At 33.0% G+C, this 27,675-nt stretch overlaps 1 protein-coding gene across 1 annotated transcript in view; it reads right to left on the bottom strand.

Annotated features, from left to right (window-relative positions):
* The window catches only part of LOC111619592 (DNA-directed RNA polymerase III subunit RPC4-like), a 53,389-nt gene that overhangs the window by 12,344 nt on the left and 13,370 nt on the right, over positions 1–27,675 (bottom strand). Inside the window, exons 2-4 of the mRNA XM_023361357.1 lie at positions 23,438–23,542; positions 15,482–15,639; positions 10,708–10,835 (exon numbers count right to left, since the gene is read on the bottom strand). Coding sequence (XP_023217125.1) covers positions 10,708–10,835; positions 15,482–15,639; positions 23,438–23,542 — 391 coding nt within the window. The remainder of the gene's footprint in view (positions 1–10,707; positions 10,836–15,481; positions 15,640–23,437; positions 23,543–27,675) is intronic.

The following is a 27,675-nucleotide window of genomic DNA, read 5'->3' as shown; positions in this document are numbered from 1 at the left end:
AAATGAAATATCTTTATTTTCACCTATATACTCTTTTTGCATGTTTCAGACCTAAAGGTCCCTCTTCAGCAGGTTTGCAACATTCTAAAACAATTGCATAAAAACTTTTTAAAACAATGATATTACACCTGGTAATATTTAAAATATGATAAAATTACTTACATTTTCATTTACAGTTTTATACAAAATGTTAATAATAATAACAATAATAATAATAAATAATAGAAGAAAAATAGTAGTATATTCTTTTCAATGTAGTTGTGGACAAAAAAAACATATATAGGTGAAACAAAAAGAAAACATAAAATACAGGTATCCCTTGTACTACATGGTTTTGCCCTGACATGGTTCAAAAATTGAGGATATCCTCCATACAACACAATTTCCAGTTTCACTCTAACACGGTTTTGGAAATCTTCCATACAAAATTTCACAATTGTTAAATGCAAAGTTTGTTGTTATATATTTTTTTTTATTCAAGTAAGCATGCATTGTCTCAAATTTGCCCAAGAATTTTATAATATTGAAATTTTCAATTTGCTTTGTGCCTTTCATCAAGTTTACTGTAATGAAGACTGATAGTGCAATTTCTTCCTTGTCCTAGCTTTCCTATCAACCAGGTGTTGTTGTTGCTTTCAACTTTAGTCCTTAAGACTGTCACCATGCTTTCTTTTTATAGATTAATCTTCGTATTTAGTAAAGTTTATTTAAACATTTTTAGGTAAGTGCCATTAAACTTTTTTTTTTAACTGTAGGTAAGCAATGGGACTGCTTTGGACATGACTCTGAGCACTCCAGATCTACTGGAAAGCATATACTGGACAGTAACAGCAGATACACTCACCAGCAACCACACCCCATCCACAAAACATTCAATTGATCACACTAAGGGTTTATCCAGGCACAATATAGAGAGAGATGCCAAATAAAGTGAGGAAACTACACAAACGTTAGGAAAGATGGGAGACAACTCAGAAAACCACCTATTAAACCTTCATAATTAGCATAGCAACAGCACAGACTTAAACATGAGGTGGATGATAGATAGAGCCCTAGCCTCTCTGCCATGTAGACTCCAACATGCAAACTACTGCAAGCCAGGTAACAACAGGTGTTTAAACGAGTCTGAAGACTCACCTCCACCTCTTGGTGGATAGTCTACAAAAAGACAAGTGTTCAATTAAGTTGAGTGCTACAACAAGAAAGATGATGGTGATAGTAGAATTTTTGCACTTCCCCAACTCCCTCCACAGTATACCGGATATTTTGCAAGCTTAAGTCTCCAACTCCATCTCTTGTTGACATCAAACAAGACAACAATGACTGATGCAGAAGACCAAGCAAATCTCTTAGTGGAGTATTTCAGCTGGAACAGACCTATAGGAAACATTGCCCCACAACACCAGCAAACCAGCAGTCACCAAGGGCAGGAAGAACTGATACAGTTGTCAGAGCTGAAAACAGCCATCCAGACCTTGAAACAGAACTCCCCTCACCTAGATGGTATCCACTTCTTGATGCTCCAGCACCTTCCGTCAGAGTGGGAAAACACTTTGCTAACCCTCTTTAATCAAATTTGGGATACAGGCTGGAGCCCAGGTATTTGGAAGCATGTCACAATCATTCTGATATGGAAACCAAAAGAAAAATCCAACAACTCAAAAAATTACCATCCAATATCCCTCACATCAATTATCACAAAGAACTTTAAAACCATAATTTTAACATGCCTCAAATAGCAAATCTTCACAACCCAACAACCACTTTGGTTTCATCCTGTATAGAGGGGTAAAAGAGGCTCTGGTCATAATATACCATCACATCACAGTGGGACAAAGTTGCCATCATTGGGTCTACTTGGTAGCACTAGATTTCAAAGGTGCCTGTGACTTAGTATGTCAACAAGGGTTAAGGTTAGCTTGGAAACTGTCTATCCTGGGCATAACAGGAAAAACTCTACACTAGATAACAAACAGGACCTTTCAGGTGCAGTGACAAGGAACACTCTCTCACCACCAGCAGTTTTCACAAGGTGTACCACAGGGTTGCATCCTAGCTCCGTTACTCTTTACATGCTACATGTCCAACTTGTGGAACATCCTCTTGCCGAATGTAACAGGAATCCTATAAGCAGATGACCTTTACCTAATAATGACAAGCCCATTGACAGATAGCAGCAACCAGAGTACAAAAGACTCTCAACTCAGTGGAACACTGTGCATCAACATGGAACCTCCATTTCTCAGTGCAAAAAAAAGTGCCAGCATTGATTTCTTGCTCCAGTGACACCATTCTCCTCTCACTTTGAATCTAACCACAGGTCCCAGGCCTCAGAATCCTGGGTATGCACTTCATCACACCTTCACCTGGAACATGCACATGACTTTCATATGGACAAAAATTGGCTTGAACAACCTTTTTTTTTGAAATATTTTGCAACACTCAAGAATGGAGCCCAGACCAAGGATCTGCTGAAACTAGTGAAATCAGTACTAAGCTAGATGGCCACTTTCAGTGTGCCTCTACTGGAAAGAGCTCCCCTATTGTAGGGGATAGAGTAGAATTGCTGATATACACTGTGCTCAGGATAGCCCTCAGCTTTCTGTGATCCACCTCTCTAATATCCATATACATGGAAGCATGTTACATTCCTTTGAGGTGACAAATATGCCATGCACTGTCCTTTGCCATCTCCCATCTGTAGCATGGCAAATTCAGCCTCATCACAAACCTGTTATAGACCACATAGAGGCTCAAGTTTTACAGGTGAAGGAACTTTCAGCAACCATACGTCATAAGGGCGGAGCCCCTTTTACACAAGACAACCATGAATGTCTTCCACATCCACCTCCAACAGAGAGTGCCACCACCCTCCCACTACAGGAACAAGATCTGTCTAGTGCCAGATTCAGAACAGCCTTATCTCCCCCATGTATTGTAGCAGCCCAATACCATGCAATAATGCCAGAAAATTGGCTGAACTGGATCCTAATAGGGAACAACGCAACTAAAACCCCCATCTGTATGGCAGCAGGAATTATGCAGCCAGTGAAAAATACCAGGGAGGTGCTGGCAGTTAACCCCCAGTGTAGCATCTTCACAGCAGAAGTTTGGGAATATACAGAGCCCTACACCTGAGAGTTGCTGGTAGTTATTGTCATGGACAGTTGGTCTACCCTAAAGCCCTCACCGGGGTGATGTATGCCTGACCCTCTCTCCTGATCAATTTGGCAGCAAAATTAACCTCTTACCAGACCCCAGTTGTCCTTGGGGTCTGGTAAGAGGTTACAAACATTGTCCCTCCAGATGTATGGAAACTCTGCTCTGCCATGAGTCTCACTCGTGCGTCTGTCTGAAGTAGCACAGTATCAGTGCCGTTATGCACTGATACTGTGCTGTATCAGTATCAGTGCATAACAAAGTAGCACTGATACTGATACGGCAAAACGGTAGAGGGTCCTGGTGTAGAGAATATAATGAAGTAGCACAGTATCAGTGCCGTTATGCACTGATACTGTGCTACCTCATTATTTTCTCTACACCAGGACCCTCTACCCTCCCCTTGTGCCCCATTGTGGGACATCATGGCTATGCACCATTTTTGGCTAGAATGTCCACATTACATCCAGGTCCAGAATGACTTGTGCAACACATTTCAGCAACCCCTTACAGAGAAATCCAGCCTGATCTCAATCTATTGGCCAACAGTTGACTCACCTAGAAGCTGGATTGTGAAGACCTTAGAACAATACATCTGAAGAACAGAATGCCTAAACTAACCGACATAGGTCACAGCATTGGAAGGAAAAGTGCTTGAGCTAACTAGAAAAAGGAAATAAGAATACGAAAAGATGTGGAACAAAAAAAAATCAATCAAACAAGATCAGTGAGTAAAAAAAATTTTTTTTAACATTTTGTATAAAACTTAAATTTTTTAATAGTTTTGTAATTTTATACAGATGTAAATTAAGAAACGTTAACATAGGTATGTTATGCTCTGTTTTTTTTTTTTTATACTTTATGTCAGTATTAGTGTTGTATTAATATTGGACAATAAAGAAAATGTAAGTAATTTTATCATATTTTAAATATTATTGTCAGGTGTAATATCATTGTTTTAAAAAGTTTTTATACAATTGTTATAGAATGTTGTAAACCTGCTGAAGATGGGCCTTCAGGTCTGAAACATACAAAAAAGAGTGTACAGGTGAAAATAAAGATATTTTGTTTTGACTTTTGACTAATATTTCCTCTCTTTGCTAATCAGAAACTACACAAGTATAATAACAAAGTCCAAGTAGACAATATAGAAACAAAACATAGAAAAAAAATAATAAGGACATAGAAGTAAAAGCAATCTTTGTAAAACTATTGCAAACATTTTTATTACTTTATCGTGTGTACTATCATATATTCATATTGTTAAATAAATCTACCCTCTATCTCCATTGCTCTTTTAATGAGTCTCAAAAACAAATCATGCCTACAGCTGCCTCTGCAGAAATGATGCAGGCATATCAATCAATGAAATATTTGTTTCTTATTAAGATAATTTTAAAGATTCTCCAAATATTTCCAGAGTAATCTTAAATGAATCCATTACAATTATGATTGGTGTATTTTTTGAAGGTGCAAGACTTCTAATGTCTGCTAGAATACTTGGCTTTTCTATTCTTAGTAGTCTCATATATAACATCTGAAACTTTTCAAGAAAACAGAGAATTTTAACTGAAGCTTTTCAAAGAATTGACAAACTATAATATTTTTATCTTTCTTACTAAATTTTGCTTTTTTAATACATAAAGTGTAACTCAAAAACCAAAATTCTTCATATTTTTTTACTAAAATATATAAAAATTTCTAATTCTTTTTTTCTTTATTTTTAAATTTATATCTACAACAAATGAAATATGAAATGAAACAGAGTATTTTTAAGTTTTCTCTTTTTCAATCTATTGAACATTGCACTTATAAAACTTAAAAGGGTTTGCAAAAACTTCTACAGACGTTTTCTGCCCAAAGCTGCATACATACAAGCACCGCTCAACTCTTTCCTGATCAGAAGCAAGAAAAATGACAACACAAAAATAGTATGGACTCCGGAAGCGCAACATGCATTCTCTCAATGTAAAGAAGCACTTGCAAATGCTGCTTTGTTAAACTTTCTATCATCCATGTAGCCGCTTGTACTTATGGTCAACACCTCAGACACAGCTATGGGTTAAAAGTGAAAAATTATTATTGGACTTCACGCCGGATATTAGATAAGCAAGTTGAGAAAATTATCGTCTAGGCGTTAATAACCAACATCTATCGCTACAAACAACAAGCGCTTTCAACAAAACTATTTTCGTCTTCTTCAGGTTAAAAGAACAGTTAATATCCTTCAAATTCAAATTACAGCAACGGCAAACCAGCATTGGAATAAAATCGAAATAGAACTAAAATGGAGAATTTAAAAGATGCGCGCTTGGTGCCGACATGCATGAGCAATAGATTATTTTGCGAGAATGCGGAGCTAGCGACGTTGTTTTAATCATAACATTCTTCTAAGGTTTGGTCGCAGTGACACTGACAGGAAGAGTGCATGCTGCCTAAAAATACAGCAAACGCGGCCGGTTACCATTTTGTGGCCGTATTATCGGCCGCGTTTGCCGTATTTTTAGGCAGCATGCACTCTTATTGCCAGTGTTGCCGCGGCCAAACCTTAGAAGAATGTTATGCAATGACAGGGATCCTTTGTCTATGCTAGAGAGGTCTGGAGTGTATTCCATCCCATTGGAAAGTACAACATCGGGTACTCATACCCAGTATATCGGAGCGACATCCAGAATGTTGTCTTGCCGCATCTCTGAACACAAACAATCTATTAGTACGGGTAGATGCGACACGAGTTGGCAAGATTGGTGTTGCAACACCAATACTCTCCAAGGTGGGACCAGGTGGGGATAATCAAACAGTGTGATAGCAGAAACATCTTGTATATATGGGAGGTGCTGTTTACCAGCATGCTAATTCCATGCAACACCCCACAGTGGATGTGCCTTCCTTGTGGGTCAACTTATACAACAGATTAAAACAACGTCGCTAGCTCCACATTCTCACAAAATAATCTATTGCTCATGCGCGTCTGCACTGAGCGTGCATCTTTTAAATTCTCCGTTTTAGTTCTATTTTGATTTTATTCCAATGCTGGTTTGCCGATGCTGTAATTTGAATTTGAAGGATATTAACTGTTCTTTTAACCTGAAGAAGATAAAAATAGTTTCGTTGAAAGCGCTTGTTGTTTGTAGCGATAGATGTTGGTTATTAATGCCTAGACGATAATTTTCTCAACTTGCTCAGCTATAGGTGCCATCCTGCAGCAGAAGTATCAAAGGGCATGGAAACCTCTTGTCTTTTTCTCTAATAAGTTGTTGACAGCACAGCACAATTACAGCACATATGATCGTGAGTTATTGAGCGCCTACGCAGCTGTGAAACATTTCCGGCACATGCCAGAAGGTCGAGACTTCATCCTTTTTACAGATCATAAGCCACTGACCTTCTTATTTTGTCAACACTCCAACAAATCTTCTTTGAGACAACTTCGCCATCTTGACTTCCTATCACAGTTTACAACAGACATACAACACATAGAAGGTATAGTTGCTGATTCACTATCCTATATATCTACAATAGACATGCCATCTCAGATAGATTTGAAAGAACTCGCCAACCAGCAATGAACCAACAGTGAGCTTAAGGAACTTCTGGACAAGCCAAACTCCACAGGGTTGTCCTTCAAACCACTTCCAGTCAACGACTCTACTTGCCAACTCTACTGTGACGTCTTGTTGGGGACCGTACGCCCTTATATACCATCTTCATTATATAGAGAGATAATTAACATGCTGCACAACCTGTCACATCCTGGCATCAGAGCTACGATTAAGCTCTTGCAGCAAAGATTAATTTGGCCATCCATGAAAGCCGATGCCACCACCTGGACTTGATCCTGCCTGCAGTGCCAATGGTGCAAAGTCACCTGTCACACTTCTGCTCCTCTTGCTAATCTATCCATGCCAGACAAACGTTTCTTGCACGTTCACATTGACATTATTGGACCTCTACCTCCATCTCACGGATTTGTTTACTGTCTGACCTGTGTAGATAGCTTTACATGTTGGCCAGAAGAATTCCCCACACCAGACATCTCAGCTGAAACAATAGCGAGAGCATTCTACTCCGGATGGGTCACATGCTTCGGCGTCTCAAAGCAGATCACCACAGACCAAGGTAGGCAGTTTGAGCCAGCCCTCTTTCAAGCACTAGCCAGCCTACTTGGTTCAAAACGTATCTGACCTTTCCCTACCACCCAGCCTCCAACAGACTGGTCGAGCATCTACACCGTCCACTCAAGACAGCACTAAAATGCCACACTACAGAGAGGTTGACCGAAGTGCTCCCAACCATCCTCTTGAGTTTGTGCTCTACCATCAAGGACGGAATCAATGCCGTAACAGCAGAGATGGTTTATGGAATCCACCTATGACTTCTGGGAAAGTTCTTTGCTTCAGAATCAAGCTCGGTGATCAACCCAACTTCCTTCGTCGGTCAGCTCTGCGAAACAATGAGGAATCTGCGTCCAGTAGCAATGTCTGCACACTCGAAATGTGCAGTTTTTGTCCACAAGGAACTGTCCACCTGCTGTCACATACTCATTTCTCGTGACACAATTCACAAGCCCCTACAACCAATCTACAATGGACCATGTGAGGTGATATCTCAGCAGAGAATAGTGTACAAAGTCCAAATCGACGGATGAACATCATCTATAAACATTGATCAACTGAAGCCAGCCTTCATGCCATCTCCTGAAGTCAGATCTGATCCCGACATCCCAGCTCCAAGCACATCTTCACATACTCCTGTCCAGCCAGTTTCCACAGACACATCACCCCCCACTTCAGCCGCCTCATTGACATCATGTCCAGTTCAACCCACATTTTCTCTAACTCCTCATGCCTTTGGCACTTGGAGGAGGAGTACTGTGGCGACTAATTCTGAAGCTCACCCGATCGCCACCAGAGGGAGTCTGGAAGAATATAAAAGACTGGTTCAAACACGTGCCCTTCACTTTTTGTTGACTTCTCGTCTTTGAGTGTGAACTCCTTTTAACTAGTACAAACTTTGAACTCTTTTATTGGCAAACATTGCCACATATGTAACAGTATTTTTTCTTTTTCCTTGATCTATGATGTTATATGCATGAGTGAATATATGTTTCATAGACACAGTAGTTCACTACTATCAATGGTAGGCTTTGGAACATATCATTCAGAAATAAAGCAGTCCCACTGTATACTAAAACTTTGAAGACTTGGACAATTTTCATAGCAAATCTAGAACAAAGAATCTTTGAATAACTGACTGGAAATTCTTTACAAACGCATAATATCTAGCTCCAGACTTATGAGACAAAATCAAATGAATTATTATATAAAAAATAAAGCTGATTGTCTAAAGTGTACAGTACATATTCCCATTACATATGAAGAGAATGTAAAAACCTATCCAGAAGTTTAGGTCATAGAAGGAAAAGAAGAAAGAGGGAAAAGTGAAAGTGGCTTGGAAGAGCAGATAGCAAAAACCAATTGCATTCATTATATAAGAAAAACTTGCCTTTTGAAGCTATTTTCTATAATGTAACAAAATTCATTCATAACATATTAGTGCTACTTTTCATAAAGTTTGAAATCAAAAATGCTAGTCCCCGATTCTTAGATCTGCTCCTAGCATTTGATCGTAATAGCAAGATTTTCATTTTGGTTTTTTTACTGATTTAGTTTAACAATACAGTAATACCTCGACTTATGCTACCCCAACTTGTGCGAACCTGGAGTTACGCGATTTTCAAATCGCATTGATTCATCTTTTGTTTGAGTGCCATGCAACTCTTGATTACTCACTCCCCTGCACTATTGTTCAGCTTACATGTTCGGACATGTTGCATGGAATAGATACATAGCTACAATTTATTTTGTGTTATTTATTTCTGTGTTTGTTATATCTACAAAGACTCAAGAGACTCTACTATGTCATCCAAATGAAATAGAACTGATTCTTCTGCATCAAACAAAAAAAAAAAAAACTTTATCTTTGGAATGTAAAGTTAACATTATTAACTTTGATGTAAAAATGAAACTTTGTGAATTGGCAAAGTTTGATCCACCAGAATCAACGATCAGAAGAATTATAAAAGTTAAAGAAAAAATTCTCGAAGCTGTGAAAAATGCTCAATCTTTAAATTCAAACATCATTCATAAACATCACGGTATTATTGCTGAGATGAAAACAATGTTAAAATTATAGTGTGATAATCAAATAAATGTGAAAAACTGTATAATAATATAATTTGTTATACATATGTATTATCTAAGATTTTATTAAACATTTTTTTCTAAATTATTGTTTTCTTTAGTCTCTGGCCCCAATTAAAAATTATTTGGAAATTATATGCGAAATTATACCCCGACTTACGCAAATTCGACTTACGCAGTTATTGTTCGGCCTCACCTATGGCATAAGTTTGGGGTATTACTGTAAATTAACTTTTTGATTATTTCTCACAATGAAGTGTAATATAAATTAAATATAAATAAAATAAATATAAATAAGACCCAAAATGTATCTCAGCAAATGGAAAAAGAAAATTAAAAGATGTAAAGAAACCATTTTGCCATTTATATTACTCTTTATTATGAGAAATAATCAAATAAGAAGATTGACATGGTTTCACATATGAAAATAAAAAGTTAGTTTTTTATTTAAGTATTAACTTCCTACTTTCCACTAAAAGCATTTAAAAAATAAAAAAATTCATATAAAAACTAAAACAGAAAAATTTATTCTCTAAGTTTTGAATTCTTATGTCAATAAAATGTGTGCTTTTATAAATAATCAACAAATTCAAAATTAGGTCTAAACAAGCAAACAGTTATTGATTTAAAATTAAATTTATTTTTTACTACTATCTTTTGAATTAGATTACCTGAGATTGAATTACATATATAGAGTAATGGAATATTCAATAATTCAAGATACTGAAGATATTCAGAAAAGGATAAATAAGAATTGTTATTATGTGATCTTTAACTTTCCATCAATTAATAACTATATGAGAACTAATCTTGCATTTAATGTAAAAAAAATTTTCATACAGTTTAGACTTAATCAAAAAGGATTGATGATTGGTGATAAGTACGTAAAATATGATCAATTCAACTGCCCAATGTGTAAGACAAGACTATCAAAATTACATTTATTCTACATAAGCGAGCAGAATAAAGAACAAAACAATAATTGTAAGGAGGATATACAAATGTACAGGAAGTTAAATAAAGCCAATACTTGCGAAATCTGTAGATACTATAGCAATGTTAGAAAAAGTTTTAAAATTATTATTACTAACTAATTGTCAGTAAAGTTTTTTTTGATTGTCTAAAAAAAGAAAAGTGAAGTGAAAATGAAATTGTAAAATTAATACCCCCTGTAACAAGCTATTGCCTTATATGCAAATAAAATTTTGATTGATTGATTGAATTAGATTAATCCATCTTTGGTAATAGTTCCTATCATAAATTTGAACCACTGGATTTAGATTTACAATAGAAGAAACTAATCAAAATTAACAAATAAAAACGCAAACAAACAAATTTGACTCACATCATCTCTGAGTAATTCTTGCAGCCGTTCTTCCTCATCTCGTCGTTCTTCCCGTTTTGTTTTTGATTTTGAGCCTGAAATTTTACCAGAACCAATTCGATCTCTGCTAGAATTTTCATGGTTAAATCCTGAAACAAAAAATACATTCAATTATCCATCATCAATTATCAGTACCAATATTTTGTGACATGATAAAATATGCTTGGTATGCCAGTGGACTCTGATATAAGAAAGTTTTTTTTACAAATATAAATGAAGCGTGTTTCTCATCAGACCATTTACAAATACCTTGCAATTGCAAAAAAGCAGCATTTATTTGTTGTTCTTGGTGTAGACAGAATTTTTGTTTTGAATGTTTTTACCATAAGTATCATTCAGGATCATGTACATCTGAAAATGATATGTAATTATATAATATTGCTTCAATAAATTGAAAATATGATATGTAATTATATTATAATGCTTCAATAAATTAAGTTCATTTTTTCGATTATATTTGAGTTTTGCACTTTAGTATTTTACAGGTAGTATATTATACTACCTCTACACCAAAGATCATCAAAATCCATTTCCCCAAAGCCATAGGGTCTCCTTGTAAGACAGAACAGAAGGAAGTGTTCAGAAGGAGCAGCAGATTGTTGTATTCAGAAGGGAATGCAACAATTTGTTAACACAGGAGAAAGCATGCTTAAACTCCTGCCCCCTTTGTCTAATGTCAAGTGATCCCAATGACTTGCAGATATTAACACCTGGTCATTTTCTAGTAGGTGCACCCTTGATTGCTATCCCAGAACCCAATGTGAGTGATATAGCTCTACCTAGACTAGGGGTCGGCAACCTGCGGCTCACGAGCCACATGCAGCTCTTTGGATGTGAAGCTGTGGCTCTTTAGTTCCATATGCAAATATTTATTTTATCAAAAAAAAAAAAATTTTTAAATCGTTCTGAATCGATTAACGAGGATTAGGCACCGATTCTATCTCTCAGCCACTTGTACTCGCTTTTCACCACACCCCTCCCCCGTGACACGCATCGTCACTGTCGTCAGTCCGTCGGAAGCTCTCGAATGACGCCGTCGTCGGATGTTTCTATTATCTAATTTGTTGTGAAAAACACTACTTATATATGAATAAATAGATATTTTTTCTTATGAATAAATAGATTAGTTTTTATCAAAAAACTTTATTTATGCGAGTACTATTTATTGTTGGCAAGAAAAAATTTTGTGGCTCTTTAAAAACTTTGAAATTTTGTAAATTGTAATTATGGCTCTTCCGACTCAAAAGGTTGCCGACCCCTGACCTAGACTGAAACATTGGACCCCAGTACAACAAACAGTCTCACACTTCTGGAGAAGGTGGAATGCAGAGTATTTGACAACTATCCAACAACATCGTAAGTGGCATCATTCCACACAAAATTTGGAAATTGGTGACCTCGTGTTACTAAAAAATGAACAACTTCCTCCAAATCAATAGAAAATTGGTCATGTTATACAAACCCATCCTGGGAGTGATGGTCACATAAGAGTTGTTACAGTATTCACGTCTACTGGAACGCTAATGAGACCAGTTACAAAATTGTGTCCATTACCGAGTAATAATTAATTTATTAAGATTCAAATAATTGTTGGTTCACTCCAGCTACTGAAGGTGTAATTGATACCTTGCAGGTGTCAAGCCTGGGGGTAATGTCTAAATTATTATTTATTATTATTATTATTATTCAGAAAATTTTTATTTTATTTTTATTGTGAGAAGGCATTTTTTNAACATTAAAATATATTTTCGAATGCCTTTTGATCGCTTTTTGGACATGATTATTAATGAAAAAATTAGGCAATATTTAATAAAATTTAAATGTAAAAAATCAAGAAACGAGTTGCTTAACTTTCCTGGAAAACAAATTTAAAATTTTGTGTTATGTGTTGGTCAGGTGTCATGAGATTTTGTTTAAAAACAGCCTTTATACTATTAATTATTATAAAATGGGAGAAAACTTAATTTTGAGGGAAGAGATGAGTTTATAAAAATTACAAATGCTAATAACAAGTAAAATCTTATTTAAGTCTGATTTCACTTGTGTAAACTATTTATTATTATTATTATTATTATTATTCAGAAAATTTTTATTTTACTTTAATTGTGAGAGGGCGTTTTTTCGCGCGCTTTTCGGTGAGTCGTTCTTGTCTGTTGTCGCCATCTTGTTTAGTGTACCGGATTCAAGAGGAATTCAAACCATATTGCCTGAATGATTGAAGAGAGTTTAAATCAATAAAGATTGTTTTATTGTGCAATTATTGTGAGTTCGTATATAGTCCATTCATAGCGTCAACAGTGTATGAGGACAATCACAATCATTTAAGATGTGAATCCTTCTTTGTGATATTTGAGAAAGGATAAGATGTAAATGAATAAAGTCTTGGTGGCAGAAGTTTTAGACTTCAAGTAACTATATTTAAATTTTGTTGAATGGCCGAGCGGTCAAAGTGGTAGCTATTGCTCTTGTGGACCTGAGATCAAAACCCCCGAAAATTTTCAGGTGGGTATCCATTCTTCACCATCAGGCTGTCCCGTTGTAGACTTGCTAAATAAAAATGCCCTCTTAGTACCCACAGGGCAAAAAGAGTTTTAAAAAACTATATTTAACCCACGGTTACGCGCGTTCAGTTACTCTCGCACTGTTAGGCGCGCGGGGTTCTATATAACCCCTGTTTCAAAATTCAATTTTTCAAAACGCATAGTTTTTTTCGCGATTTTTTCATTTTGGATGTTTGTGGGCATGTGTTTTTGATGTATTAGTGAAGAAAACTACTTCAAATATATCGTTTTTATTTATTCGTAACGAAAAACAGAAAGTCTCCCGTTTTTAGAAATTTTTCAAAAAAAATTGGTCGACTTCAAGAGTGTATTTTACAAACTGTAAACAAGTCTGATGCTATCTAAGCTGTCAATTGTCTTCCTGTATGTGTTTTTTAACTGTTACAACAATTAAATTCTTTGTACCAAACCCCGGGCCAAAAATATCTCAATATTTCCAAAAAAACACCATGTAAAATCACACAGCAAGTAGAGGTAAAAATGGAGATTATTGGCAGATAACATCGATAGTAAACTTCTTTTGCACTGTAATTGGTTAATTTATATGTCTGTTATTAGATCGACCTATAAAAACAATTGCTGGAAATATTCCCGCGAAATGCCACGCCCCCGAAGGCCACCACATGGAAGTATGTAAACAATCGCAATAAAATCGCGTGTTTTATACTTTTTTTCCACTTCTAATTTGCTAATAATAAGTCGCTTGACATTATTTAGACGAATAAACATGTTTTCAACACCATTTAGCAATAAATATCGCCAAAAAACGCCACCTTTCAAACTGTCAATGTTAAGTCTATGGGAAACTTTTTTGCCGTTTATTGGCTTTAAAAATCCTGTTTTTACGCCTTTTATGCTTTAATTGGTCATTTCTATCATGACTGACTCTATATCAACCAATAAGCTTTCCCTCAAAACACGAAGTCAGATCGACCCACCTCCGTTAGTCGCGCGAAAATGAATTACACCGTTAGGCGCGCGGGGTACTATAGCACCCCACTGATTTCCATTATAACTCTATGCAAAAAATTTTTTTCGTGCAAAATTGAAATTTTTTCGGTGCGATCTTTACACCATGGAAGGAAGGTACTGAGGGCATCATTTTTAAGCAAAAAAAATTTTAAAAAATACACGCGTTTTAAGACCCCGGGGGTTCTATATAACCCCGCGCGCCTAACCGTGGGTTAAATAAATAAAATAATATGCTGTAATTAGAGTAAATGTAAAGAACCTGGTTGAAAAAGATGATAAACCGAAATCATATAATTCGTTACATGTCAGATGACTTCTTCGATGTGCCACTTTGGGCACGCATGCCATAGGTTCGCCATCTCTGTCATAAGTCAATAACTATCGGTTTTAGGTGGCAACACACTCGAAGTATTCAAGTCAAAGTTGGCACACTTTGTTTTCTTACACTCTATACAATCCGCATCATTCAGCATTAGCCATTTTGAGCTTTTCTGATACCTTTAAAATTGTTCTTTCCAATGACATACATTTCTTATATTTCTGTTCAAATTTCCTTTGTAATTTCTTCGGCATTGTAAAATTTTTCTTCAACTTGCACACTTATTGGCTTATAACTGTACAAATTCTATTTTATTGGTTACTGTTGCTAAATAATATTGTAGATCTTGTCATTCTGTGCAAATCAATACCAATTTCAATGCTCTATCTCTTTGCAATCCAAAGTTATAGACTTCTCAAATGCAGTGCGGTCTCACCATTTTTAGTGTTCACATGCAACTGCAACCCCTTCACAGATGCACACCACCAGTACCCACTATTTTAAATACAAACATAAATCCTCTATTCAATAAAAATTTTAATCATTACATTATCATTTATAGTTTATGGGATATAAGCATGACAAATCTTGACATTCTTTTGGTTGCTCCAGTTTTCATAGACCCCTCTATACTGAACCAAATTTAAAGATGTATTCAGGTCAAAAACAAGTGAGAGCAACAGATGGATTTCAAGTATTTGCAGATTCCCTGACTTTCCAGGTCTATACAAACCCTGTATGTAGCATCTATAACTTATGAAAAATTTTAATGCTATATAGATACAAGTATTCTTGGATCTATGTCAAAAATAAGCAAAATTTAGTCTCATTATATATTTAAATATTCAAAATAAAAAACAAATAGAAAATGTTATATCTGTACCTGACTTGGAAGGAATATCAGCTAATCCATCCCCAAACACAGCTCCCTGTGTCTGAATTAATTCCACCTTGCCTCTACCTCTTCCTCGGCCATGTTCACCACTTCTACATCTTCTATGTCTTGTGGGCTTCACAGGACTTTTGTTTGTACTATTTATTCTATAAATATTACAATTTCATTTATTTATAGTATTTGTAATCATGATTGTTAAATAATGATGATATTTGAATTTGACATACTGTATACTAATCTATATAAATAATCCAAATTTTGAAAAGATAATCTAACTCAATTTCTCAGAGTTATATTAATTCTTTGAAGTTTGTGTATATACAGTAGAGCGTCGATTTTCTGAATCAATTGGGGACTGGGGTTGTTCATATAACTGATATTTCGGATAACCGATTTATGTACGAAAAAATAGTTTAACATATCCAATGTTGAAATTTTTCTCCGTTGCTTGTCGCTTCACGTTGAATTTTTGTTGATGTTAAGCCTAACGAAGACTATTGTATCGTAAAAAATTATTTTTTTACGATACAATAAATATATAAAACAAAATAAATATATTGAAAAATATAAAAACAATAAAAAATTATACTTCAGATGTTAATTTAGTATCAAAAACGTAAAATATTTGAGTAGCCCAAGACAGACAAAGATTGAAGTGCCACAGCACTGGCGAAAATTTAAATTTGCCAACTGGAATTCTTTCAGATGATTGACTTTCAGAAAATCGACGCTCTACTGTATATTAATATGTTATGGGCCAAGTGATTAATAGGGCATTATAAATAATGCCCAGATATTATGAATAATAACTGAAATGGTCATGCAGCTTGATAAATATTGATTAATTTATTAAATTGGCCAGACATTATGAATAATGCTACATTCCCTCCCTTTGGGAAATTTGATTTTTCAAAAAGAAACCTCACTTTTTCATTAAGAATTATTTATTTTTTGTAAATTGTTCCAAAGTAATTTTAAAAACAACATGTGATTTTTTAAAAGTAAGTACAGTAGTCATCATTGAACTTAGACCAGGCTGCAGTTAACATTCCATCCAATAGATAGGTTTTAAAAAAAGTATCTTTGATTCATAGCATGAATGTTTTATTTTATTTAAAACAAATATATAGTAATTAATCTTTATTTTTGCTAAATATCAACTTGATATCTTTCAAGTTTAACAAAATTGAGCAGTCAAAGTTGAGTCACAGGCATCAGAAAATGAACAATCTGATGAATCTGTGCTAATGAACATAGACCACTGCATGTTTAATATTTTGTTGCATCACCTTTTGCAGCCAAAACACCTTCTATATGTTTCAGCATGCTGTTGACTAGGTACTCACATTCATCTGCTGTTATGAAATTCCAAATATATGTTTTTAGTCCTTCAACTCTCCGAGGGGATGTTTTTCGCTGACATCTCCTCATAATGTTCCATACATTCTCAATTGGTGAAAGATCTGAGCTATTGGATAGCCAAGGAAGAACTTCTGTGTTCTTTTCTACAAGTTACTGTTTTATTTTTCTGCTTGTATGACATGTGGTCCCATCCTGCTGGAAAATGGAGGTTCTATTTGGATATGGCTTTGCTATGGAAGAAAGTAAACATTGTTGTAGAATGTTAATTTGTTGCTCTGAAGCAAGTGTTCCATCAACAAATGCCAACTGACCCAGACCACTGGTGCTCACACATCCCAAACCATGATGCTGGCAGGAAACTTCACTGAGCGGTTTAACAATGTTGGATCATTAGTTTCATTGGCAGATCAAATGGCATGTTTGCTTTTGTTTGTTGCTGATAATTCAAATTTTGATTCATCAGATCACAGAATTTAATACCAATTTTGTTGAGACCAGGAAAGATGTTCTTTGGCCCAATGTACCCATTTCTTCTTTTGATGTGCTGTTAGCAAAGGTTTTTTCATGTGCTGAATAGAATCAGAAATGCATTTCTTGCAGTCTCCTGTGTGTTGTTGAAACAGATACATTCTTTCCAATTGTATCATTCCATATTGTAGTTACATCCAATGATATGGCATGGTGGTTGTTTTTTACAATTTTTTTCAAATTCTTATCATCAACTTTTGAAGTTTTTCACTGATGTCCAGCAGTTTTGTTAGATATAACATGGGCCATGGTTAGTGTAATGAATAATAATCTGGTGTACTGTAGTCTTGCTTAGCATTAGCTCTTTACTAATAGCTCTCTCAGAGATGCCATGACTGTGTTTAGCAAGGATAGCATTCCTTAAATCTTCTCAAATAGCTTTTCCTCTTGCCATTGTAGACAAAATGCAAATGTTCATAAATAAAACTAAAAATGAACCTTATATTATTCACAGGATCACTGCAGGCTAAAGTGCAGGCTGAAGTGAGGCTAAAATAATCAGTTGTTTCAGAAATACTGCAATCGTAACATTATTTAAATGCAAATTATTGGCTGGTCTATGTCCTTTGACGGAGATGACTCAGCAGTCTATGTTTTCTGATGCCTGTGACTGAACTTTGACTGGCTCAATTTTGTTAAACTTGCAAGATATCAAGTTGATATTTAGCAAAAATAGAGATTAATTACTGTATATTTGTTTTAAATAATGTAAAACATTCATGCAATGAATCAAAGAAACTTTTTTTTTAAACTTATCTGTTGGATGGAATGTTAACTGCAGCCTTGTCTAAGTTCAGTGGTGACTACTGTATTAACTGTATTAATTAAACTAATGTTAATAAAAAGTCTTATTAACAAATTTATACTTCAATCAAAAATCAACTTAAAGGAAACTTCTGGAATGTCATTTTTGGTATAAAGTATATAAATTAAATATTTCTTTAGTTTATTTATTCAAGCAGTTAAGACTTTGATGACATTTGCTGATATTAACTCATTTAATTAATTGTTGAAGAGGTTATTCAAATCACTTAATGATTGCTGCATGATCATAGTGTTTTTTTCTTTGAAAAAATAATTTTAAGAGAAAAAAATAAAATTAAAATGTTGCACAAGTTTACCTATTGGCCACATGAATTTAAAATTTAATAAATAAAATGAATAATAAATACATGCACATATATAGTGCATGTATTTATTATTAAAATTTAATAATAAATTTTAGCACTATATATGTGCAACTCAGACACAAGTGCTGATTGGCTAGCACATGTTTCTAAACTTGACAGTTCTTTAATGAATAATTTAATAGCATCTGAGAATGGTTGAAATAAACTTCAAAATGATCATTCTTCAAAGTATTATCATCACTTTGCTCAACCAGGTGATAGCAGTATTCATAGTGACCAGTCAATCTGATAAATTATGATAAAAACCTGAAATTTATCAGTGCCCAATTTTGTTTGTCATTATTCATAATGTTATGAACTAAACGGTTAATACAGGCATTATTCATAATGCCTGTATTAACCGTTTAGTTCATAACATTAACCGTATTAACTGTATTAACCGTTTAGTTATGAACTAAACGGTTAATACAGGCATTATTCATAATGCCTGTATTAACCGTTTAGTTCATAACATATACATTAAAAAGTATGATACAACATTTTGCTACTTTTAAATGTATATTCTTGATTCTTGCATCATCATCATCATATTATTGCAATTCATCCAACTGCTCTTAAAATTTTACAATAAGTTTCAAAGATTTAATACATTTAATATTAATTATTACCAAGTATCCAATAATTATCAGATACAGACATAATTGACCATATTTTCAATATCCAATAATTATCCAAAACTAGCAGTACATACTGAAATCCAGTACCAAAAAGAATAGGATATTGATAAAATACCCTAAAATAAAAATTTTTCTCTCAAAAATATTTAAAAAAATAGCGTATTACTTATTTTGGCACAAATTCTTACTATTCTTAATGAAACATACTAAACTAGAAAAGCATTTTACACAATATGCACAATTATATATACACAATGATCATTTAGAGCAATGGTGACAAAAATTTTCTGACTGACAGGCCAAATTGCATATAAGTTGTACATAGGCAGTCCAGAAATATTTTGTATATTCAATATAGTCTATACATCATCATCATATATTTTATTTGGCACAAAATGTGCCACCTGGCTCCGTATAGCACTATCAGCATATATCTAGACAAAATGTAGACCTATTTCTATCATTTATCAGTGATGTATCAAATATGTTTGCAGGCCAGATTAATGTGTACACAAGCTGGATTTGGCCACGACATATTTTGGATACCATTGATTTAAAAGAATGTATTCTATTTTTTTTTTTTTTATAACTATAATGAAATCAATTGAAGTGAAAGAAAACATAAAAGCAAATTTATTCTTAATTTTATTTAATAATTACATTTCAAATTTAGCATATAACAATAATCAAGTTCATATCTTTATAATCAAATATCTAAAGACTAGATTTACTCTTAATAACAAAAAAGTTACTAAGAAGGATGCATTGAATAGAGTAACACTTTATTAGTGCATATATGGTAAAAAATAATTACAATATCATAGCAAAACAAACAATTTCCTGTGAAAAAAATAGTACAATTTAAAGAAATCTTTAGTATTTTGCACAATCATTTCTTTCCTGAGTTGGATATAAAGACATACAAGCACTGTATCTTATCCTGTAAAACAGTGGTTCCCAACCTTTTTTCATTAGCGTACCCCGTGACATGTCATATCTCTAGATTGTACCCCTCATTTAAGAAATTTAGTGAGTGCTCGTATTGTTAATTTTACATATTGTAACTTTAAATTAAAGAAAAAAAAGTAAATGAAAAAATGTATAATAAAGTTGTGATTGTTGCAAGGAACATATTTTACCTAATAATTTTTTAATACTATTAGTTTGTGATACATAATATATTATTTTTTCTGCCATAATAACTAATTTTTACCCCTAGGGGTACACGTACCACAGGTTGGGAATCGCTGCTGTAAAAGATTGGCTTACAGACATTGTAACTAACACTCAGATCCTTCACACTTGTAGATGATGGAAACTGACATCTCATCTGTCCCATAAATTCTTTTTGATCATCTGGCTTTCTACAAATAAATGAAGCCAACAAGCTGTTCATCTATTATAACAATGGCTTTGGTATCATAATTGTTCTACATGTGCTATGAATAAATTTAAAATATAGTAAATTCTTTCTATACAAGACACTTGCAAGATTAAAAGATTGTCCACTATAGAGAGATGTCTGTCCAAGATAGGTTTTGTGAAAATTACTTTAAATGAAACATCCCTAAAATATAGCCAGCATTATTTCTATTTATGAGTATATAATACATATACTATGCAAAAAATAGTAATGCAACACATTATAGCAAAAGATAAATTATCATAATAGGGTCAATATTGTAAATAAACAGCTCATACAACTGGATGAAGTGCAAATAAACATATTAGCTTTGTACCATTTGTATCTTTTCTAAAGTAAAACTGCTTGAGTTTATCCACATAGTCTAGGGCCTCTTTATGTGACTGGATTGGTGGCTCTGTAGCAGGTGTCATTTCAGTTTTATTGCTGAAATGGTACTTGCTAAATTGATCACTAAAAAGGATGTTCAACAACAAATTCATAGTAGTGCCATTAGCTTACATGGCAGTCTGTCATTTTGCTAATGATGTATTCAACCAATAAACATATCTGTCTTTATCACTAATTGGTTACTTACTTGTTAGAAAAATTTCAATCCATTACATTGATACAATAATAGAAAAAAGAAAGGTAAAAGAGACACAAAACAACAGATATGGCAATTTTGAAACTGAATAAATGTCCATAAAATTGTTTTTGACAAATCACATTAATATAATATTTGTTTTTTCTAATTATTGTCTTAGTTAAGACAATATAAAGACAATTAGAAATTCTTTGATGTCAAATTTACAAAAACAAATTTAATAAAATACTTCAAATATTTCTGCCATTTACAAAATGTCTGTCAGAAAAAGAATGTTACAACATACAAAAAATTATCTAGATATTCTAAATAACTTTTTATAATTCACTTCCAGCAAAATTTAACACAACAACCAATTAGCAAACATCTCTTAACCAAGACATTACTAAAAATAAAGTGAGAAATTTTAATCAATGTAAAATTTCTAACATACTAAATTATGTATGGTTAACCAATAATCTGGTGGAAACATGGGTGGTTAATGGGATTGCTTTCTTATTAGTAAAATTTCCCAAATAAAAATTAGTTTTGGGTTGGAGACATTCTTTAACAATTAAACATCCTTCTAATATGTTTTAGAAAATGGATATTGGAAGATGATGCATTGTTAAAGTAACATCCTTGTTGAAGTGGAGCTAGGAGAAACACATTTCCAACACAATATGCTCTTTAATGATAAGTAATTATTTTTTAGTATATTAGTAGTGATTTTATTGTTTCAATAACCTAGTTTAGTAAAATAAAGGAAAACAAGGTTAGACATCTATTTTAATCTGTGAAACATTTCTTTAGAGTACCACATTGTTCTTTACAACTTATGATAATGTGTGATATGTTGTTCAGGCACTTCACATTTCTAATTACAAATATTTTAAGACAACAAATTTCATTTTGAATAATGTTTAAGTTTTGAAGCCATGCAAAACAGACTTTCATCAATTTAAATTCATGTGTTGAATTAGAATAGTTTTCCATTTCACATCACATAGTCTCCAAGAAATGATTTTAGTTTGAAGATGGCTTATCAAGAGACTGTAAATATTCACCTAACAAACTGTCAGAAAGAAGATGCAAATTTATTGATTTATTCATCCAGTTGTTATAATTGACTCAAGGATAAATAAAACATTCTACACATAGGTATGTAAGTCATTAGATTTATTTACAAAAGTAGTTTTATGCACAGATTTATTTCCAATTCCCTAATATGCTGATACTCAGTTCTCACACTAACAATAATAATTAAATAAATAAATTTCTTTTATATGGAACTTTTTAACTTTTCGAACCGAAAAATTGCGACTAAATCATCGGTGTTCGTCGTTGTCGTCATTATTCATCTTTTCATATAAACATTGAAGTATTATCACAGAAATCTTAAATGTTAAATGAATACTGTATTTTTAAAATTGGATATTTGAAAACAAAATATTCTGTCTCTCTTGTCTTCAACATCCCTACCACCACTTGCTTTTTGCTTTAATTAAAAAATATAGAGATATTTATACAGTTCTGATTATAACATATTCTTTATTTCAACATTTATTATTATTATTATTATTTGATTAAAATGTAGATAAATTTTAAAAAATTTAACCAAAATAGCTTTAACTGATTAAGAAAGTATTAGTTAAAACAAAAAATAATAATAGTGAGATGTTTTTAGGTTCATTTACCCAGGGCTTAGATAACAATATTTACATGTTTATTCTGTTGTAAGCCCTAAAGCTAGGTGAATGAACTTGAGCAAAAATAATAACAACTTTTTCAATTTATTAAAATATACATTAACTAAAACAAAAACAACTACAATAATAATAACAGTCAAATTTTTCTAAATTCATTTACTTACCTTCAGAAATAATAACAGAAGAAAAATTCAAATATTGTAATTTGAGTCCTGAAGATGGATGAATAAATTTGAAATATTTGACATTTTATTTTTGTTTTAAATACAAGTAATACATATTTTTTTCAGTTCAAACACTTTTTAATAGAACATCTTTAAGTTTGATATTTCAGAATATTTTAAAGCAAAATTTTATATTTAAACTAAGCATGTTAATTACCATTTATAACAAAAGAAAAAATTCTATTAATAAATTTTAATGTTGTCTAAAAATTCAATATACAGATATACTGTATATTAGAAAACAAAGATAAAATTCTATCTTGATCAAATGAACACAGACATTAAGTAAAAGATTATAAAAATTCTGCACAATACAAACAACTTACTCATTATCTTTACTTCTTTCTCTTCTCTGTGGAATATTTGGTGCAAATACTCTCTTAACAGCACCACCAAGTGTTAAATCACGAGGGCCACGGAGTGATGGTAATCTGAAAATAAGAAAATACACATAACTAGTTAATTTCATATTCTTAATTCTAATCATCATATTTATCTCATTCATTTTTAATATCTTTCATTATGATATTGCATGTGAATTTTCAAACCTTTATACATAAATACAAATAAAAATTTGAAATGTTGCACATTTAAAATTCTCTATCTATTTAATACTACAAAACAGAAATAGAAAATTAGAATATCTCATTTATTTTATTATTATGTGAGGTCCCGACAGGGATTGACCTACCATGATGAATTTCGTGAGAATTTAGTTGATTTAGAGAAACATTTAATTGTTTTAGAAAGGTTAGAAAAAATATTTGTAGCTTTTGTTTACATTAAAACTGCAAAGTAGAATCATAAATTGTAGAAGAAATGTCATCTTATGATCAGTGGGAGATTGAATTCAGCTTTGATTTTGACCTCTCCCGCACTCTAGGTAGAAGTCCCATTACACTTAGTAATGTGGGACCAGCCACTTGGAGAACATGGACGAGGAGACCAATCAATCAGAATGAATGAAAGAAAGGACAGAGATTGATATAATCTCCGACAATCATGGTTACTCACTTAGTTAATGTTTCAACTAACCAAGATGCCATGAGTCAAAGTCCAAAATGCAATATCCTGCCATTTGTGTGTTGTGAACAGCTCTGCATCACCAAAACAACTGTCATATCTCATACAGATAACAACCAAGTCCCTGTAAACCGCCAACTCGAATCTTCCTCATCATCAGACAGACACCCATCATTTCTGCTCCGGGCCATCATCTGCCATTCATCTTCAACTGTTAAAGGACTCCTCTTATCTACGATCGACCATCACATCTGAACACAATCTCAGATATGAACATTTGTATAGTTATCTTATGCTCCAATAAACAGTTTTATGTTAGATGCTTGTCATCACTGTCTCCTCCACCACCACCCACCTGTGAACAGACCCTAGACCATCACTGACATGAAATTAACTGATCTCCCCCAAAAGTCAGCATGCTTACACTGGTGTCTGAGAAGTGGGATTTTAAGTTCCTGATCTCCACCACTAACATCAGCTTACTTACAGTTATGCCATATCAATCATAAGTTTAAAAAATTGCACATCATCTCTCAGATTCTAACAAAAAAGAAAGAAAAGAAAGAAAAAAAAAACACACAATTGCAAAATGAAATCAGGAAGATTCTTATACTTTTTGAGTCAGAAAAATATTTTATCCAGTTTCAGAAGTCTGTATAAATTATACATTTCTAAAAGAATTGTCTAAATTTAAAAAAACTATACACAAACTCTTAAAACTACAAGCAATTATTTAATGTAATATTCTCAATTCTGGGCTGCAATTTTTAATTATATTTTTAATTTATTTAATTTAAAATATATGCTCTCTAACTCAAATTAGTAGTAGCTTGCTCCAGTAAATCATACTTTTCCTGTTAGCAATAGAATCATGCCAGTCATTTATCTAATTCCTTTCAGGGGAAAGTTTTGAATTGAAATAACGTGACTTCTGGTTTGCATCAGAAGTTTGTGTATGGTTAATTAGGCCTCCTGTTACTAAGGTTTCCATATCTCGCCTCAGCTGTCATCTTTCTAATTCCATTCTTGAGATTAAGGACAGACAAATGACAGTGGAAATTTATAGGTTTACACTTTTTTCAAATTGCAGCCCATAAAAGCTTAATTTGATTGGTTTCAAATAATCTCCAATAATCAAAATGTCCCCCCAAGACATTTAAACAAATTTAATTGCCTATCAGATAATTTTCAGCTTCTACAATGTTGAAACATCAGCTATATTAGATAAGAATAGCAATGTCAATGATACAAATGTAAAATAGGAATAGGAACAGAAAAATTTTTGCTTTTATTAATTGGGCATCTTCAGTTTAAAATGAATAAGTTAAGAATAAGCTTTAGAGCAGTGTTTCCCAAACTTTTTGGTATATCATCTCTTTTAGTGCATATATTTATTATATATTTTTTAATTACAAAATGAATTTTTGTCTCTCTTGTCTTCAACATCCCTACCACCCCTTGCTTCTAGTGCTCCTTCAGTCTTCTACCACCTTCAAGGGGGGAGTAACTCCTACGTTGGGAATCACTTCTTTTATATTTTACATTTAAAAGAACAATAGAATATATTTTATCGTGATTTTAAATCTATGATTGTAAATCTTTTTTATTACAAATATGTGTAGATTTCTCTAGAAAGTGGTCAAAATTATTAGCAGCCTTTAAAATTAATAAATAACAAAAGTAGATACTTGGTCATAGTACATTATACCAGATCTTGTTCACATTTAACATAGTTGTGTTATACACATTCTTTGATTTTATTAAGACAATTTCAGCTAAGGAAATAGATTTCATTTTTGCCAAAATAAAATCCATTTCCTTAGTTTATTTAGTTATTTATTTAGTCTCAACACTGGTCAAAAACTTCTTCTAATATTAATTTTATGTCTTTTATATCTCATTTGATATCTTTCAGGTGCAGAAAGTCTCAGTGATAATTCCACAGTCGTAGCACATACATATTGTTATGTTATACAACTTGACTTTATGAAAGTATAAAATAAACCCAAAATTTCCAATTATCTGCCAAACGTCACTATTATTTATACATAATCTCATTATGTAGGCTGTGATGTAACCATTAAATGTATATTAAAACATCTCAATTTTATCTGTAAATAAAGTATTCCATTGGAACCAAGAAGAATTTGAGCAGCAACCTCTAAGATCTTAGTTTTATATGACATATAGCTCTTTTGATTTTGCATAAATATTTACATTTTTAGTCAAAATAATCACATTTTATACATTCTATCTTAGTCATTTTTATAATATTCAATTCCTGATTTAAGAAATCCCTAGAGAAATAGAAGAGATTAGTGCTACAGATAATGCAGTAAAATTGTGCTAGCCTCATTTAATATTTATTTGTATTTGCTTAGCACAGCATTTTAAATGTAAATATCTAAACTCTATCTTCTATAAAAGAAAATAAAAGTAAAAAATCTAAATTTATCTTTTCAAAAATACTATTCATAGAACACAGTATTACTGGTTATAGTTTGTATATTATTCAATAATTGTCTAAGCTGAAACTGCTGCAAGATAAGAAAACACTAAACACACCTGTAATCCTATACAGTGGGTGATCGGTTAACGAACACTTTCATGAAAGATTTTTAGGATTAGACAACGAACACTTGTTTGGATAACGAACACTTCACTGAACAAACACAAGAAGTGATATAAAATAACAAATACTGACTGGTCTTCCTTTGTCTTCAGGCAACAATTCAAAACTTTTCGGAGTGCAGGAGACATCGACATTGACGTTCAACCCAATATATACTGATCGGATAGTATTCCCCTGAACTTTGAAACTCTCCCTTGTAATTCCAGCCTTTTATATTTCTGACAGAAACAACTTTTTACGTTTTCTTCTGAAAAAGCGGATTTATGCCAATATCTGCAATTAATGATTTTTTGAAGAAGTGGGAGGATGTCAGAACAATGGTCCTAAAATGGCATCCAAACCAGGTCGAGGTTAATAGGCCTAGGGATCTGTACAATTACAATGATATTAATTACTTCTGAAAAATCATGAAGAAGACAGAAAGACAATTGACATTGGACAGATTCGTTAACCCCCACAAACGGAAAAAAACATGACTGTGTATATATATATATATATAAATGCAAGACCGTGTATATATGTAGTTTTATTATTACATATGAATAAACGTAGTAAGAAAATATATACAGTGGAACCTCGGTATACGTCTGCTCTAGAATACGTCCAATTCGGAATACGTCCTGTTTGGACGAAACAAATTTTGCTCGGTATACGACTTTTGTTCGGTATACAACTTAATTCAATTATATGCGCCATCTATGAACAAATAGCACTATCCGTGTACTACACTAGACTAGACATTCGCGGTGCTAAGGTTTATAACTTTGTTAAATTTCTTCTGATTTTAATTTGTAAGTAACATTTTATTATTTTTATTAATCATGAATTGCAAAAGGGCAACAGAAAAATAAAAAAATGACTAGAATCACAACGGAACTGAAAAAAGAGATTGTTGAGAAATATGAAGGT

Source organism: Centruroides sculpturatus, unplaced genomic scaffold (genome assembly GCF_000671375.1).
Source record: "Centruroides sculpturatus isolate CEXI.00-Female unplaced genomic scaffold, Cexi_2.0 scaffold261, whole genome shotgun sequence".
Taxonomy (NCBI): Eukaryota; Metazoa; Arthropoda; class Arachnida; order Scorpiones; family Buthidae; genus Centruroides; species Centruroides sculpturatus.
This window is presented reverse-complemented; position numbering and strand designations above follow the sequence as displayed.